The sequence below is a fragment of the Haliotis rufescens genome, unplaced genomic scaffold (genome assembly GCF_023055435.1).
Source record: "Haliotis rufescens isolate VD_foot unplaced genomic scaffold, xgHalRufe1.0.p SCAF_8, whole genome shotgun sequence".
NCBI lineage: Eukaryota > Metazoa > Mollusca > Gastropoda > Lepetellida > Haliotidae > Haliotis > Haliotis rufescens.
In genome coordinates, this window is record NW_025964372.1 from 47,938,618 (window position 1) to 47,957,510 (window position 18,893).

Here is an 18,893-nt window from a genome sequence, read left to right on the forward strand (position 1 = left end):
GGGATGTTTTCTTTGACTGCTGAAATGGTCTCATGTATCAAGTAATGAAACAAGTTGTTGTAGAAACCCCCTAACGCCAAACATAGGTCACGAGGCGTATCTGACGCCTGAAATTGAATATATTTGATAAGAAATCTGTTCAAATACCTGAGGCTACCTAAAAAGCTTTCATCACAATTCAGGTAGGATCCACATACAACATTTGTCTGTCCTCCTTTGTTTTTCGATGGGACGAGGATAACATTTCAATATAAACATATGGTTTATACTGTGTATTTCATCAATATGTATTGTTGTTATCTTAGAATATACTATGTCTTATATGGTTTGGAATCGAATGTACTTTTTCTTTAAGAAGTATACATTAATAATCATCACTCACAAAGTACACATCTTAAATGGCGACCTGAAAGTGGAAGTACCATAATTCATGTCAGTAGATCCTTACAATTTTGTATATGTGATATCTCAATAAGCCGAAGAGGTTTCCTTTGTATTCGGGGGAACGTGTGGCCCAGGCGTCTAAGGCGCCGCGATTCGCTGTGAAGAGTTGCGTCCCTTGGGCACGCCAGAAACCTATGATTGTGGGTTCGAATCCCGGTTCGCCCCGATTATGATTCTAGGTTTGTCAGCACCATACCCGTGCTCGTGGGTTTCACCGAAGTGGTAAACGTCTCGGGCCTGCATCACTTCGGGCTTTCTTTCCACATGAAGCTGACACGCCGTGATAAAACTGGAATACTGTTAAAAGCGGCGTTAAACTCAACTCACTCACTCCTTTGTATTTCTGTAACACTCGAATCTGTGTACAAGTACATAACTAGAAAGGAACACATATTTCTGTCAACCTGGACATCTGCGGCGAAACACAGAAAAACTTACAAATGCATTCGACATATTTGTTGATGTGAATACCACAACGATGACAAAGCTCCTCCTACCTGTCACAAAAAAGCCACCCCAAACCCCACCAACAACCCATCCCCAATAATCCAGGTTCTTCCTCGGCGCCAATAGCCAAAGAGCCAGGGAAACACAATTTCAAGCACGGATTCACACTGGAAGAACATTGGCTGTCACACTGCTCGGGACTACTCATAAATGCATTTTAACCTCAGAGATCGCATTACATGCTCTTAAACTGATACCAACCGTAGAGCGACAGCAGTTACAAGGCTGTAAGTATTGGAACATACATATATAGCTTCAAGCCATGTAAGCACAACGTTACATACCTCTGCCATACCTCATAGGGTCAATATCTGAATCAAATCTGTTTGTCTGTTAATTGTGATCAAATACAGTTTCCAGCTTTCACTTTTGTTAGATTTCTGGAACGTCATACGCCAGTCTGTAACGGAAGGCGCACTCGGACTGTTCTGTTCCAACCAGTGGTTTTACATAAAGAAACGATCTACCAGTCGAAGCATGGACCGTGTGATCCTGTACGAAGATTGTGAAGATATCAGAGACATCATCAACAAGATTAATACACAAGAAAGGAAAAAGGTACTACAATCTCTGCTTTGTATAATGTGTGCTTCATGTTTTTGATGAAATGAAAACCACAGTGAAGCATCTAGTACTACTAGTAGTAGTTACTTTAATCTGCTACTCCGTGACTGGTCTTCATTAACCCATACTTATTGTTTTGTCATACTGTGTCATATTTTGTCAGCAGCTGTAGAACCAGATAATTTTCTAATTAAAACTATGATCCTATATATTTTCTTAATCAAACACCTTGCTTTTGTAGCACACAATTTCTTTCTCTTCAACAGTCTGAAGCATAATTATATCACACCTTGACACAATGTAAGTTTTGTAGCAGACAATATATCTTTTTCTTCAACAATCTGAGGTACAATTTTATTTTTTAAGAATTTTTGTGGGTAAATCTATTTTAATTGATAACCTCCAGACTTATAGTTTAAATTTAAATCTAATCTCCCGGTTATCCACCGAAACAGAATCCCCTGTGCGTAAAAGAGTGAGTGAGTGAGTATGGTTTTACGCCACTTTTAGCAATATTCCAGCAATAACACGGCGGGGGACGCCAGAAATGAGCTTCACACATTGTACCTATGTCGGGAATCGAACCCGGGTCTTCAGCGTGACGAGCGAACGCTTTAACCACTAGGCAACCCGACCGCCCCTTGTGGGTAAAAGAGAAAATAGCGGTGACAAATATTCGAATGTATCACTCAAAATCAGTGATGACACCAATAGTTGCGATAAGACTAAACATGTCCTGCCTTAGCGTTAGTTCCCACAATTTGCATAAAGAAGTATGTTTAAGAGCGCTTGAAATAGCAATATCGGTTACAGACTTACTAAATCTACTGCCACATAACATCTGGCCCTTACGACTTGTGACACGGTAAGATTATGGAAGGGATACTCAAGGAAAGCTCTATATTTTATTTCAAAAACTGTATGTCATAAAAGAAACCAAAATGAGCGTGCCCGTGTTCAAAAGTATTTCAGTTATGTCACAGTGACTGAGATTTGGTAACCACATCGGTTATCCTACGAGCACAGCTGTGATGCTAACGAATCATAAAGGAATTTCTGACAAGTTTCAAAATTTGCAACGGTTTGAAATGTGATAAATGTGAGTTTATTTGTATTTTTTTACAAGTTTACATTTTTTTATATGTGACCATATTACCAGAACTAAAACAAGATAATCAGACATGTTTCCATCTTGTGAAATATTTGTTTTCACATTGATGTATGCTGATAGATGTGCTCTCATATAACGTCATTAACCCCGCAGCGCCAAGGATCTGGCTCAGCAAAACACTATTGCACAAGTTGGCACCCTCACTGGGACTGGGCATGTATGACATGGGGCAATGAGATAGTTTGCTGACCCCCCAGTTTATGAAACATTTGCTCATGCCCCACCACCATACACCCATCCCACCCCACCACCATACACACACCCCACCCACCCAACCCCACCCCACCCCACCCCATACACACACTTCACCTTGTCAGGAACACCTGAGATCATCAATATCTGATATGAATCATAAAACACAGGCTTATGACATTTCTTACGGTAATGGAATTTTTTTGGATCACTTTTTACTTCATTTAATCCAACTATTGGTGCATAAACATTTGCATGTACGTGTTTATTTGTCTTTCATCACAAGGATAAACAATTTGGTGCTGCCTTCTATGCCATTGACCTAGGTGATGTAATGCTGAAAATGGACAGATGGCTCAAGCACCTGCCAAGGGTGGAACCACACTTTGGTATGTTGAATACAATTACCAAGTAATGTTGACATTTATTTTATTTTATGTCAAACATTGTTTTAGAGTATGCAAACAAAATAATAATATGGTGAAACAATTTCTTAATATCAGAATATCACAACACAGATCTGAGGACATTTCATTACGGGTCTTTTCAGAACCACCGTTTTCAAACTTTGACCGACCAATGAAATGACCAACGAGAATTCAGTATAAGAGCAATACAGGACAATTTTCAAACTGGTGACTCCACTTTGAAAAATATTTTGACAAAGTTCGCCCTTCGAAATTTGAAACATGAACAAAAGAACATTCTGGAATGTCTAACAGATGACCTAGATTCTATGGCAGTACTTCACATAGCAATGCAAAGTCTTTCTGTTCAAATGTTGATGAAATTATCACAAATAAGTGACAGATACATGATTTTTTTACGGATTTAATCGTAAAGCCCGTAACTGTCACTCCGAATATCAGGTGTTAAACTTTTCGAAATTGCATGATTTGAAAGCACATTCAGATGTCACTTTTCTGATCTTCCCCGCGTTGGGACCCGGGGTCGCTATGAATGTGTCCTCAATTCCCATTGCTGGTCGTAAAAGGTGACCGAATTGGTCAACCCGTTTGCCGTTGGTTGCGCACCTGGGTTGGCGGAGGACGGGATTCTGGTGGTTCAGGGCATTGGAGACAGGAACAGATGTTCCTTTAGCCCAACTCACCACTTCGACCCTTACTTCACCAACACGGGTGGTAGAATTGGCTGGCCACGCAATGCCCTGTGCATGGAATACTTGATAATTTAGACATATGATATCACACAGGTTTGGGTCAGAATATATGATGACCTTGAATATGTAAACTAAAGTTTTGCCGAGAGTCCTTTGCGAGAAGGCTGTGGCTCATGGGCCAATCTGGTGACACAGACCACTGAATTCTGTGTTTTTATAGGAACAATGCCATAGGCCTAACAGCCTGACATTCCTCCTGTTATTAACGACAGGTGTTTCTGGTGTAAAACACCCCTGTAGCCCTAGTGTTTGTAGTCTGTTACCTGTTACTCCTGCAACACTGTATTTGTTGACACTCCATTCATTATGGCTACCTCACAGTTCACTGGTTCTCGTACAAAATCAAAGAGAAGGCATATTTATACAGACACTGTTGTGTCTTCTGATGAGGCATCTATACTCAATGTTGACTCTTGGCCACGATTTCTGGTTGTTGAAGGCGTTGATGGAGAACCCCTCAAAATCAACTCCTTCGTCATTTCCAAATTTATTCAGGGAATATGTGGTACTGTCAAGACTGTTACTTGTCTCTGTTCCGGCTCACTGCTTGTGGAGAGTGCAAAGAGACAACAATATGTAGTCTTCTCCAAGCATATCATTTCGCAAATGCTGAGATTGTTGTCTCAGTGCACGAAATTCATGTCGAGGCATCTCCTCTTATGGTGAGGCGGGGCATCATTCACAGTCCCTCTCAATACCGCTCTGCAGACTGTTGCAGTACGGGTAACATTAAATATTGTTTTTACTTCGTTTTCTTTGCTCCCTAAACCATGTGTCATCATGTGAGATCTGAATGGTCATAACCCACTTGGGGTACCGGTAGTACTGACACGAATAACTAAGGGAAATTACTGGAGGATTTTTTCTTAACTAACGACTTATACATTTTTAATGATGGTTCTCCTACATATCACAGGCGAAACATCTTTCTATTCCTTATAAGCTAAAGCACGTTAGGTTGTGCGTATCCAAATGGATTATCAAGCACAATGCGAAAGACATGCTGAACAAAGGAAAGTGGCTGAATTGACAATGTATGTAAACGTTGTAGACGGATGTGAAGACTACGTATGTACTCGCTGATGTGCCATATCGATTCAAAAGGTGAAAAGGGGCCAAACATCGTAATTCAAAATAATTTCACTGATACACCGACGTGCATGCACGTGTGATTGACGGCTGTGCAGCAAATGATTGACTCGCTGGTATGGGGTATCGATTCCAAAGGCGAGGTGAAGTTGGGTTCAATATCGAAATTCAAAATAATTTCACTGATACACCGACGTGCATGCACGTGTGATTGACATCTGTGCAGCAAATGATTGACTCGCTGGTATGGGGTATCGATTCCAAAGACGAGGTGAAGTTGGGTTCAATATCGAAATTCAAAATTATTGCACAAACTTTCATCAGGCTACTGGAGAACGAGCGACGGTCAGATGATTAGAATTCGTCTACATGCAGCTCATTTGTTGTGTGCGCCCGTCATAAATCGTCATTTTGTCAACAAATGTCAATAATGCACACAACGTCCAAACTGGTCGCTGGTCACGTGTCATGCTTTCAGATGAGTGCCGATTCACTATGCAAGTCCTTGAGAGGTGTGGCGACGTCGAAATGAACGTGAAGCCTGTCTCATCTTGACTTCATGACAGATTTGTTGGTGGAGCGGATATGATGTGGGGTGGCATCACTATGACGCAGCTGACAACACTTCGTATTGTGCACGGAAGGGTCAGAGGACCATCAGGACAACATACTGACATCCTTCGTTGCCTTGTTTGCAGGGAGTGTGGATCGCCGTTTTAGTCTTTCAGGATGACTATGCCCATGCTCAGCGTGCATTGAACACGCCAGGGACGTGATAAAAGGATGTGTGCGTCAATTGTCATAGGCCGCTGACCACGTTGGTTTTTCCAAACCGGAGTGAGTGAGTGAGTGAGTTGTGTTTAACGCCGCTTTTAACAGTATCCTAGTTATATCGCGGCATGTCAGCTTAATGTGGGAGGAAAGCCCGAAGTGATGCAGGTCTCAGAAGTTTATCACTTGTAACGGTGAAACCCACGAGCACGGGTATGGTGCTGACAAGCCTAGAAACATAATCGGGCCGAACCGGGATTCGAACCAACAATCATAGGTTTCTGGTGTGTTCCCAAACCGGAAGCGATATCACTTTGTTATTTAAGCTAGTTATAGGCAGAGGACTTTCTGTTTCAAAGTTGTGATAATAGTTGTGTTCTATTATAATATTATAATAGGAACGCTTAAAGCTTTGTTATTAAGGTAGCTAGAGGTACAGTTTGGGGGCATTCAGGAAAAAAGTGGTTGTGCATGTCGTACAACACCTGTCTAGTTTTGCTCCGATTATAGACAGCGGTGCTAATGTTGTTGGTCTTGCCCAACAACTTTTTCATTCTTTGAAAAATGTACTAGGATGTTTGTGTGTGTTTCTTTAAGACGCATTCCAATTTCACGATTTTGTTTTATTAGGTGGTGGCTAAGTCGTCATTTCAAGAAATAAGTGAATTCTTTTAAGACGTCAATTTCTGACTGCTTTATGCAGAGATTTCTCTGGATATGTTAAGGGTTTTGTCGCTTTATTTAATTATACTTCTGTGGTGGAGAGAGACTACTACAGTGAAAGGCACAGCCAAAGCGAAAGGTTATGCTCTCTCGTTTTGTTTGAGCTCATCTTCCTGGTGCTTTTTAACACCAGTTCTGAATTAATAGAGAATATTCAACATCGCGGGGTTTTGTAGGCATCTTTACTAACTGTTAGCTATTGTTGGCAATGTTGCGCAAAACTTTCATCTGACAAACTGAAATTGAAATTGTCCTTTTCACCATTGACGAATATTGCCTTGAGGTCTGTCCTCTGACAACAGATCTCATCACAGAGCCAAGTAATGTGCAAAATAATTATAATGGCACATAATATTTGTCATTGCAACACAATACGAATATAACTCTTGAGGACGATTTGAACTACTGTTAAAAAAATCGACCATAGACATGCTGATCAATGTCTGTGTTTCAGCTGTCAAGAGTAACAGCAACCCTCAGATCCTCTCTCTCTTAGCTGACCTCGGTGCCTCATTCGACTGTGCCAGCAGGGTAGGGTTATGGTCTCGTGATCGCTCTTTCCATGAATGTGGGGATAATCAATGTGCATGTAATTTTAGTTGTCTGCTTTTGAGATGGTTCATCGTTGACAAAAACTGGTAAAAGTAACATTTAGCAGTGTACAATTTAGGATTGAAGTTGTATTTGTTGACGTTCATCATAAATCTGCTCACGTGAGGCACTGTCTTCATCAGCTGATGAACGTCAACAAATACAACTTCGATCCTTATATTGACATATACAAATCATAACAAAAACACCATTAAACACAACCTTTAATTATTTGAAGTGAACTGTATCAACGCATAGATTCGTGATGTCGTGACATCATCTGTCCTTATCATTTCATTTGGAGTGACATCCCTAGGTTTTACAAACGGCAGAAAATGGCGGCTACAGCAATGTCATTCACTTGAAATGAGCACCCAGATAAAGTTAGCGTTTGAAAGAAATCCAGACCCGGCTGATGAAAATGGGTTGATATTAACTTTCTGTGAACTTTTGGTGTGTGTCTGAGTCATACTACAGCTGCTGATGACGGGGATTACCGCTTGAGGAGGCGCGGTTGGCTTTCTCAAAGCAATATACACGACAGTGTGGAGCTCAGTGATTTCTTTTGGTACGAGTAAGTCGAGCATTCTCTGTCATAGCTTCGAATGGACGCTTCATTTCGGTGACCCGACATAACATGTTCTGTCTGGCCCGGAAGTCTGCATCATTCATAGCCTGAATCAATGTCGTCAGTTTTCCCTAACGATTTTTAATGTTATGTTAAGACATTGAGGAATTCCCGTAAAGTAGTTCTGTACATGTATGTCTTCGCTGATTGACATCGTAATCACGTGACATACTGACGTTCATCGGGAAATGAACGACAGTCAGCTTGGTAGTGTTCACCTAGGCGAGGTCACCCGCTACTGTCAATATTCAACGATGAATAACCTCAATATATATAGACAGAATAGGTTTATATCCATTCTTCCATGACTAAAATGGACTCTTTTTCTTGTGCATACATTCAGTGTAGTGATACAGTCAGATATGGTTATCGACTACTTCAAATTTATTTTTTAACCAATAAAGTTAGATCATCCTCCAATGGCATGGTCTAATTGATAACATGCCAAAATAAAGAAAATAAATTATTCACCCAAGTTACTGAAATGGTAATTTCAATGATCATCTTCAAATCCCGAAGATCGACTGTTTGGGTATTTTCAGGGTGAAATCGGGACTATTCTTGATATGGGACTGGGACCAACCCGGATTGTGTACTCCCACAGCGTCAAACATCCCACTGACATCAGATATGCACAAGCGAGGGGCGTCGATTTGATTGCATTTGATAACGAGGAGGAACTGGTCAAAATGAAGTCGCTGCATCCTAACGCCAGGTATGTAATTATAAATAAAATGAAAGCCATGAACAAACAAAGGCAAGATTGCACTGCAGCTACTCATTACACAGACTATTAGGTGTCAGTTAGTAAATCAAACTTCAATATAATGCAGCTTCGGACATACTTGACGGCGCTCTGATATGAGGGTGTCATTGAGGGTGGTTCTCTGAACGTTATTACGATTTTAATTACCAATTCTTCGAGAGAAAAGATAAGTAATATCATCCATTCTTAATATTTGATATGCAGTTAATCAATAACAAAAATAAAAAACGGATTCCAGCTAATTACTGCTTTTTTATACAAAAATCGAAAGAAAGCGAAAATACGACATGCCAATCAGACTGCGCGTATGACATCAGGTACTTCGATCAAAGAATCCCTCGGGAATAATATTTGATTTTACAAATGTCTTGCATCTAAAATATACCCTAGATATGTTTTTTATAAAGTAAGACAGAACATATTAAACTAATTCCCGATGTGTTTTAAATAGCATCTGGAACATATATGACATGGGGGGAAATATACGTGAATCATTACGCAACGAGTTGACAATTCTTTTACCTATGCCAATTTGCTTAGACGGAAACCAGTCACAAAAATGGCCACGAGAGGGGCAAGGGTCGCTATTCGGCTTGTCCCGGAATAACACGAGTTGGTCACGAATGATCATCGAGAGAACGAGTGTGTGAAATCGCTCGGTTCAAAATTATAATAAAGAGGTATCTATTCTACAGTGGGACTACATCAAATTTCAAAACACAGTAGGTTTATCTCCTAATTACCCTTTATTGCAGCTTTTCCGCATTCCTGCACAAACCGGTTCCTATTGTGGAGTTAAACTAGTGAGTGCACCAGTTCACTGTCCAAACAAGTAACTTGTTCATGAGGTATATGGATTGACTGCTATTGATGTGTTTTGTTCATTTTGTACACATTAAGATTACTGCTGAGAATCCAGAGTTCGGACAAATATGAAGTGGAACACCACCTGAGCGTCCAGTATGGATGCGAACAGAATGAAGTCCGGTATCTTCTTGGGAAAGCCAAGAACATGCGACTGAATGTGGTGGGAGTCAGGTACTTTCCGTTCCAAAGGTTGATACATTCATTCAGTCTAATTCAGAACCCGGGTCGGGCTAGCCAATGGGGGTTAACGTTTTCGGATGCCACTTTGTTGTGCCAGTTCGATTGTGGCCTGAGTCACAAAAGGTGCTTCACAGGAACCAATCAATAAAGGCCTGTAGCATTTAGACAAATATCTGCCAGGATGAAACCATGTTTCTATTCTGGATGTTGCTAAGATTGTAGTAATTAGACATATATTAGACGATGCAAGGTACCTGAGTGTACTTATACTTCTACATACAAGCCGAAATAATGCCAAGGTTATAAATACACGTAACACTGAACATAATTAACCTAATAATATAAATTAACGTTAACATAATCACAACGTGCATGCCGAACTGGCCTCAATGCGAACAATGCCAAAAAGGAAAGAAGTTAAGCAATTGGAATGAATATGAATATTCAAAGCTGAAGAAACTCACACTGTGGTAAGCCATAATCTAAGAACAAAGAACATGGCGGCCGAGGTACACGGAGTACATGTACCTTGCATAGTTTGCATTGAGAAAAACAAATCTCCAGGACTGAAGAAATCATATGGCATGCCTCAACATACAAAACATATTACGTGTAACAGAACGTTTGACATAATTTCGATAATTTTCTCGTTATTTCAAGTTTACTTAAAAAAACCGAAATTTCGAATTTGTTCTCGCTGCTTCAATAATGTTCTCGTAACTTCAATGATTTTCTCAAAACTACGAGCGTTTTCTCGTTACTGCAAATATTTTCTCGTTATTTTATCTCAAAACTCGTTGTTTAGAAATGTTTTCTTTAAATATTTTCTCGTTGCTTTGATCTTTTTCTTGTTACTAGGACATGTTCAAATATTCGAAATATTTTTTTTCGTTATTTCAATTGTTTTCTCGAAATTTCGATATGTTTCTCGTTACTTAAATTATTTTTTAGTGATATTGATTATTTCATCATTGTTTAAAAAGAAAAGAAATTGGATTTACTATCTTCACTTATTTTCTTGAATGTACGAGTTTTTTCTCGTTATTTCGAATATTTTCTCATTTTTTCAAGTTTATCCCCAAAACTCAAAATTTAAAGCTTATGTTAAACTTTAAAATCGCTTGATTTGAGTTGCCAATAATTTCCAGTTGTTCTGACATGATTTGCGAAATGACAAACTTGTTACTATATAAGTTTCAAATCCGTTGCGTATAGATGATAAATCTAAGCATATTCCATTGTATGCATCTGACAGTTTCCATGTTGGAAGTGGCATAGTGGATGGCAGAGTCTTCATTGATGCTCTACAGAGAACCGACAGGGTGTTCAAAATAGCCTCTGAACTCAACATGTCTCTGAGTGTGGTGGATATTGGAGGAGGGTTTTATGGGCACAAGACACCACCGGCGGAATTTGAAGAGGTAATATCAGATTGCATGCAGGCACAGATCGATGAAAACATAGTGTCCTTGATTCCTTTCAGTGTTTTGAAACGTATATTCTTTTTACAAAAATACAATAGTGTTCTGAACAGATCATCATTTCAACAAGAGCAAGTATAATGCAATGTCAAACTAACAATGCCTGTTCAACTCTTTGGACTGTGTTCATAGCTGTTTCATACGGGTTTCACTCAGTTGGAAGAGTTTTGTGAGTGTTTGTCATGGGAAGCCCAAGAACCAAGAACCACGACTAATGCGCTGACAACACACATAAAATAATACACTGTAATAAATTAAGCGACAAAACCCACATCCAACAGAAATCCCTGCATAAAGCAGAGTCGACAGTACGATTCCGACCATTTCATGAGCATGTGTTTATGAACCATTACCAAATAGTGATGATACCACGTGAAAAGGTGAGCGTATCCTGCCGTACCGATGGCACCCGTCTCAAGCGCATGAAAAGGCAAGTCAATTGTCCACCTGCACAAACACGGGTACATATGGTTCAGACCCGTGAAGATTCCGGGGTAGAATAGGTCTTCGGCAACCCATGCTTGCCGTAAAAGGTGACTATGCTTGTCGTTAAAGGCGACTAACGGGATCGGGTGGTCGGGTTCGCTGACTTGGTTGATGCATGTAATCGATCCCAAATGCGTGGATTGATGCTCATGATATTAATCACTGGATTGTCTGGTCCAGACTCGAATATTTACAGACCGCCGTCATATAGCTGGAATATTGCTGAGTGCGGCGTAAAACAACAAACCATCCATCCATACATATGGTTCAAGTCAAAATAGGGAATTGCATCAAATTTGGAAATGTCATCCACATGTCTATCATAAAACATTTTGAAAGCTTTACTGAGACCTTGAATGTGTAACCTTGATCAAACAACTTCTGAAACAAAGAATAATTGGTGGGTGGTAAGCTTGTGTTTTTTGGTGTGTGTAGGTTGCAAGACACCTCAACGACGCCCTTGATGAATACTTTCCTGATGAGAGAGGAGTTAGGATCATTGCAGAGCCTGGCCGCTTCTTTGTGACTTCGTGTGCGACCTTGGTCATAACAGTTATAGGAAAGAGGATCAGGCGTGGTTCGTTCTACACTATGTAACATAATTAAACTAAAGGGGGTGGCTTGAGTGGTGAGATGCAGAGTAAACAAGTTCCTTTAGAATTTGCATAAAGGAATATCTATCGGTTGGTATTTACCTGGCTCTGGAGTAATGGCTGCAGTAATGGTATCACGGTATTATCTGGATTTGTCCAAGGCGGATTAGTCCATTTTTTTGTCAGTTAACCGTAAATATGATTCTATGAACTGGGACATTGTTTTCATCAACCAAACATATCTAAATGTGCTCTACCCATTCTCGATGCAGTTGATCTTTGTGTAATGCACAGCTGTTCTCCAATATCATAGTGTAACTGGATCATTATCTTCTCGTAAGGGGCGACTAAAGGGATCGGCCGGTCAGGCTCGCTGACTTGGTTGATACATGTCATCGTATCCCAACTGCGTGAATTGATACTCATGATGTCAAATCAGTATATTATTTACAGACCGCTGTGATACAGCTGGAATATTGCTCAGTGCGGCGTTAAAGACAAACAAACAAACAGGTTCCTTGATGATGGCATGTATCAAGAACACGTTAACCTTCACATTTGACCATGACCTCTCCAGGAAATCATGGATTGTACGACTATATCATGAGCATGTGTTTATGAATCACTATCAAATAGTGCTGATACCAGGTTTAAAATGGTTAAGAAGTTGAAGTTAGGGAGAATAAAACCCAATTGCTTTGATTTTGTTTTGGTTTCCGAATTTCAGTGACGAAACTATTTCGAGTGTTATAACTCTATGTTCTGTGCATCAAGGCTTCACCATTTGTAAATAACATGGCTGCAAACACAATTTTGGAATGTCTTTTTACAAGAGGAAATAGAAAATGACTGATAAATATGTTTTTCCCCTCCTGAGATAAGCATTAAGTTCCTCTCTCGCACATCTGATCAGTGTACTACCCGTGAAGATCCTGGGTAGAATAGGTCTTCAGCAACCCATGCGTGCCATAAAAGGCGACTATGCTTGTCGCAAAAGGCGACTAACGGGATCGGGTGGTCAGGCTCGCTGACTTGGTTGATGTACGGTCATCGATCCCAATTGCGTGGATCGATGCTCATGATATCAATCACTGGATTGTCTGGTCCAGACTCGATTATTTACAGACCGCCGCCATATAGCTAGACTATTGCTGAGTGCGGCGTTAAACAACAAACTAACCAAATCTGATCAGTGTACGATAATACGAGCGACAAAACCTTTTCTAAAAGCATCAGATGCCCATTTCTCGAATCTCCCGCCATAATTGTGGCTTAACTTACAAAATTCCCAACACATGCAAATGCAAGTCAAATTTCATCTGAGCAAACGGGAAATTTAAATAGGTTCTTGGACACTGATGCATCAAATTTGGAAACAAAGGCGTGAAAACAGCTGTCATACATCAATCACTGTCTATCTTCAGGTAGGAAAGAAGGTGAAGACGAGTACCTATACTTTGTGAACGACAGCATCTTTGGGACCTTCAACCATACCTTCAAAAGATGCAGCAGGGCCGAATTACCATCACTGCTAAAGGTAGGATTTAACGTCTGTACCACACTATTTGGAACCATTTTTAATAAGTAATGATTCACAAAACGGACGAATTAATCATGAATGCAATGAAATGCACAAAATACCTTTTGAAGACAGAAAAATGTCATTCTGAACGGAAACAACGAGGACGTGTTTTTCCCCTTATTCCTGCAAGGCAATGTGTTTCCTAAAGCCTAAGCAAGAACCGAGCATTAAAACTCTCTTAAACACAGCTCCCACAATGTGTTGCTATGACTATGACTAACATATGGTATTAAATATACGAACACACGCTCGGTCAACGTTTCCCAATTGTTATGGATATTAATGAAATGTCTTACGTATATATTATATTGAGAAACATACTTTTTGTGAAAGCGAAACATGACATAATAAATCACCAAAACTGGCAAATACATGGAAGTACCTGGTCACCTAAGTCCTCCGTATTTCTGTTCCAGGACCCGCGCAGCGAGGAGACTTTCAAGTCCAGTGTCTGGGGACAGACCTGTGCTGGTGACGACTCTCTCTTCGAGGAGTGTTACTTACCAGAGCTTGAAATTGGAGACACATTGTTTGTGGAGAATGTGGGCGCTTACCCAATGTCGATAAACAAAGACGGATCTTTTAATGGAATGCCACAACCGATACCAATCTATGTCTGCAAGAAAGAAGCATGGTAGGATATATTTTCTGGAGTATTCCTCAGCTTGATGTTTTGGCTGGGAATTTGTATGGATACTAGATACTGTACATGTCAGCTATAGTTTTGAGTCTTAACATGTTTTGGTTAATAACACATTGCAACAATGTATTTTTTGTGGTAGACAATTACTTAATTGATCGACCCGTGAAAATTCCGGGGTAGAATAGGTCTTCAGCAACCCATACTTACCGTAAAAGGCGACTATGCTTGTCGTAAAAGGCGACTAACGGGATCGGGTGGTCAGGCTCGCTGACTTGGTTGATACATGTCATTGATCCCAATTGCGTGGATCGATGTTCATGCTGTCAATCACTGGCTTGTCTGGTCCAGACTCGATTATTTACAGACCGCCGTCATATAGCTGGAATATTGCTGAGTGCGGCGTTAAACAACAAACAAAACAAAACAAAAAACTTAATTGATCTTAATAGTCTTAGACTATTTTGTCTCGATATTCCCCCACTCCTACCAAATAACAAAGGATCGGTTTCTTACAATGGTGCAGGGGTCTTGGCTTACCACACGTGGACAGATGTAAGATCAATGTATTTACTGTATTTCATCTCACATCAATTATTACCTGCTTCGATGCACGATTTGGATGAACTGTTTGTCAGTGCTTATTTTGTATACTTTGAATATTGACCTTCATATCTGATTTATTTCTGCCAGGAAATCCCATGTCAACATGGTACAGAGAGCATCTCCCGCGAACAAATGCGTGCCAGGGAACATCACTGAAGAGAACATCTTTTGAAGTGGACGAAGGAACATTCGGGGATATACACCCATCATGTTAACTCTAGTTATAGTTGTGTCTGTTGTTTTAAAGCCGCATTCAGCAATTTTACAGCTTTGTGACCGTCCTCTGTACAAAATAAAGTATTGGCCAGACAAAACAATAATTGATATTATGTGTAAATTCTTGAAACGACGGGATATGATGTCAAGCAATCAACGAAGACACCTAGTTGGTATGATCCAGTCAAATGATCTACCTAGTTGGTATGATCCAGTCAAATGATCCACCTAGTTGGTATTATCCAGTCAAATGATCCACCTAGTTGGTATCATCCAGTCAAATGAGTGGCTTCGTTCCAGACGCATACGTTGCTAAGGGCCAGTTCTTAGCCTGAAGCAGGGCTCCTCATTCTAGTGAAATGCATGCGGATCATGCCACACATGCTTAACAACATATTTGTATATTTAACATCTCATCCTGTTAACATTACCCGTGAAGATCCGGGGTAGAATAGGTCTTCAGCAACCCATGCCTGCTGTAAAAGGCGACTATGCTTGTCGTAAAAGTCAACTATCGGGATCGGGTGGTCAGGCTCGCTGACTTGGTTGATGCATGTCATTGATCCCAATTGCGTGAATCGATGCTCATGATATTAATCAATGGATTGTCTGGTCCAGACTCGATTATTTACAGACCGCCGTCATATAGCTGGAATATTGCTGAGTGCGGCGTTAAACAACAAACCAACCAACCTGTTAACATATATTCAGACAATAAAGGTTATATGTCATCAAACTAAGGTAACCGATTGTTCTGGTAGCACTGCTGCATTTTGCATATATGCGTCTTGAGGGCTTGAACAATATATCAACATAACCATTTTGCAACCACATACGTTTGAAGGAAATTTGGAGCTGTTAAAAGCTTTCACAGAAATGCACGTGACCACTATGCAGTTTCATAATATATACCTTTGTGTTTCAATACACAAATTTGTATTGTTATGTTGATAGTGATTCATTAACACATGCTTATGAAACAGTCCGAATCGTACAATTGATTCTGCTTTAATCAGAGATTTCTTATGAACATGGAAAGGGTTTGTTTTACTTGATTATTCATTCCTTTGATAGTAGTATAGGTTTCAGTTTCAAGTGCACCTGGCATGATTAGTGATTAATGTCTATCTCAGCGAAACCACATGAAAATGAACAGATAGACAGACAGTTGTTTATTTATGTCTCATTTCTATACAACATACTTGTTTCATTTGTTACATTTACATATATATTAAACGTACTGAGCAATTCATTATATACATTCTGAGAGACAAAAGAAATTATGAGATGTCAAATAAATAATTCAAAGCAATTATATTCAACTTTCCTCATGTATATCACATACCTCCTTCGGTTCAACATTAAAGTACACATGCACCTCGTCTTCGACATCGGATAAACAATGAAAACATTTCTGTTATCCACCGGTACGCTTTCATAACGTCAAGTTGCTATCCCAGAAGGAGCTACTCCACACATAAACTTTGTTAATTTAGTACATTATCGTTCATGTCAATTTCTTTCAATTTCCATACATACAATCTTTTTAAGCACACTTGATATTCTCAATCTTAAAACAAAAGTATTTAATCTGTCAGGCATGTCAGGCGACACCAATGTCTTGCAATGCTTGTCCACTCTCCAACAGTGGGTGATGCCCAACTCATGACCCCATTTATTGCAACATTAAAGGCATATTGTCAAAGGCCAAGCCAACTCTACTATATTTTTTCACGTGGAATGATGTGGTATAAAACTTCTTGAAACTACGTTATTTCACTGAAAGTTATTCTTGGTATTTGTTAAACGAGTAGTTTTTCAGCTGAAATAATACAACCTTCTAATATTTTGAAGCTGAATAATATTTTTTGTTTTGTTTTTGTGATACGGATTTTCTATGTCATGAAACGTCTAGTCTGTCATACATAGTTAGAATTGTAAGGATGTTTGTTCAAGCAGTACATCATTCATATGGTCTGTAGGTATATATTTTCAGTAGATGTAGTCGTGACGACTCCTCGGTTAGTGTCCGTCTGACAATTGCCTATTGAAAAGACTTGATCCTGTATGGTGGTCAGGCGCGAGATTCAAACCATGTTATCGTGACGCCCAGTCAAGAAACTTCTAGTCTGACATACATTGATTACATGCCTCTGAAAAGCAGCAGTCTGTGATGATACATTTCTATACCATAAATGAATTATATATACATAATGAAAAGAGACATTATATTGAAACCTAAAACATACATATGTAGTTTGTTCGGATAATATTTTAAACAAAATAACATTTCACTCTCACAAGGCTGTAACCTACATATCTCTGACGATGGTTCAATTAGTGTTCACTGAGTGTGACAGAAGACATTGGTGACTGAAATGTGTTGAGGGAACAAAGTGTTTTCACTGTACAATATACAAGAAATACCGTTTACGTACGTGGACGAACAGGTCGCGTAAGGTCAGGTCAAGGACAGGTTATTAAGTACATGGTGATGTGCACGTCATGGTAGTAATAACTCTGATCGGCTGAGCTCAATGAGGTCAAGGTCAGGTTATTAAGTACAAGGTTAAGGTCAAGTGTCCGACACGCTTAAGAACGTCTATTGTTCCATTGTTATGGTATCGAATGCCTCAGGCGACGTGTCTATTATACCATTGTTCACTAATTGCATTCCATAGGTGACACGTTCATTGTTCCATTGTTACAAATTGAATACCTCATTGTTAATGGAGGCGTTCACGCTATGATACCACTGTCAATGGAGGCGTTCACGCTATGATTCCATTGTCAATGGAGGCGTTCACGCTATGATTCCATTATCAATGGAGGCGTTCACGCTATGATTCCATTGTCAATTGAGGCGTTCACGCTATGATTCCATTATTCCTCTGTTGTCTTCACGACGCGGCAAATATATATCTGCTAACATGACAATTATATAATTCTTTGGAATAGGCATGACATTGTCCTTTCTGATAAATCCAATGAAATCATAGACAAGATTCAGGAAAGACATGGCATATGCAAATATAAATGAAATGTCATGCTTGCATCCCAAGTACCAAGTTGTTCTCGGTGCCTTAGTTTTGGTACCTCCTATCTGACTATGGGGGAGTACCCGGGTTTGCTGCCAGGAATACAGCCCTTCTGGGTAATACAGAAGGATGCAGTGTTGGGGAGTCTTAACTTGTCCCGAAATGTTCTGGTTTGGGTTCAACAAGGCAGATCTTCCTGGGAGAAGTCCCATTCGCTGTCTGGGCTGCATGTAGAGGTGACAAGGTCCCTGAGCTGATGATTAGCCTAACCAGCCTGACTGCGCCAGGATTCCCCAAACTTCACCCAAACCTGTTGCATTTTTATTCTTAATCTGTATATGATAACAATTCTAATAACATTGGGATCCTTTAAAAAGTGACTGAGTGAGTTAAAATTGTAAGTAACATTTCAGCCATTGTGACAATGAAAAGTTATACATAAGAAACACGTTTTGACTTTATAAAAGCCTGTTAACCAGGGACAGTAAAATCATTAGACTATCACAGAAAAATATCAAAAACGTATGCATATAAAAAGGCACTATACATCACAATAAAATAAAAAACTAGCTATAGAT

At 39.7% G+C, this 18,893-nt stretch overlaps 1 protein-coding gene across 1 annotated transcript; it reads left to right on the forward strand.

The window, feature by feature from the left end:
* The first annotated feature begins 1,066 nt into the window (after positions 1-1,066).
* On the forward strand, positions 1,067-15,375 carry LOC124152755 (ornithine decarboxylase-like). The gene is made up of 11 exons (XM_046525801.2): positions 1,067-1,178; positions 1,328-1,509; positions 3,165-3,267; positions 7,096-7,172; positions 8,403-8,575; positions 9,527-9,664; positions 10,929-11,094; positions 12,076-12,217; positions 13,658-13,770; positions 14,232-14,449; positions 15,149-15,375. Exons 2-11 carry the CDS (start codon positions 1,429-1,431, stop codon positions 15,231-15,233), a joined length of 1,296 nt encoding a protein of 431 aa, XP_046381757.2. The 5' UTR covers positions 1,067-1,178; positions 1,328-1,428; the 3' UTR covers positions 15,234-15,375.
* Positions 15,376-18,893: the final 3,518 nt, after the last annotated feature.

What these genes read in the sequence shown, in the direction of transcription:
- LOC124152755 (XM_046525801.2), top strand. Translation starts at nt 1,429, where the DNA reads ATGGACCGTGTGATCCTGTACGAAGATTGTGAAGATATCAGAGACATC. An exon ending in TCGCTGCATCCTAACGCCAG is followed by an intron (nt 8,576 to 9,526) that starts GTATGTAATTAT and finishes GTACACATTAAG; the next exon opens with ATTACTGCTGAGAATCCAGA. An exon ending in AGGAAAGAGGATCAGGCGTG is followed by an intron (nt 12,218 to 13,657) that starts GTTCGTTCTACA and finishes GTCTATCTTCAG; the next exon opens with GTAGGAAAGAAGGTGAAGAC.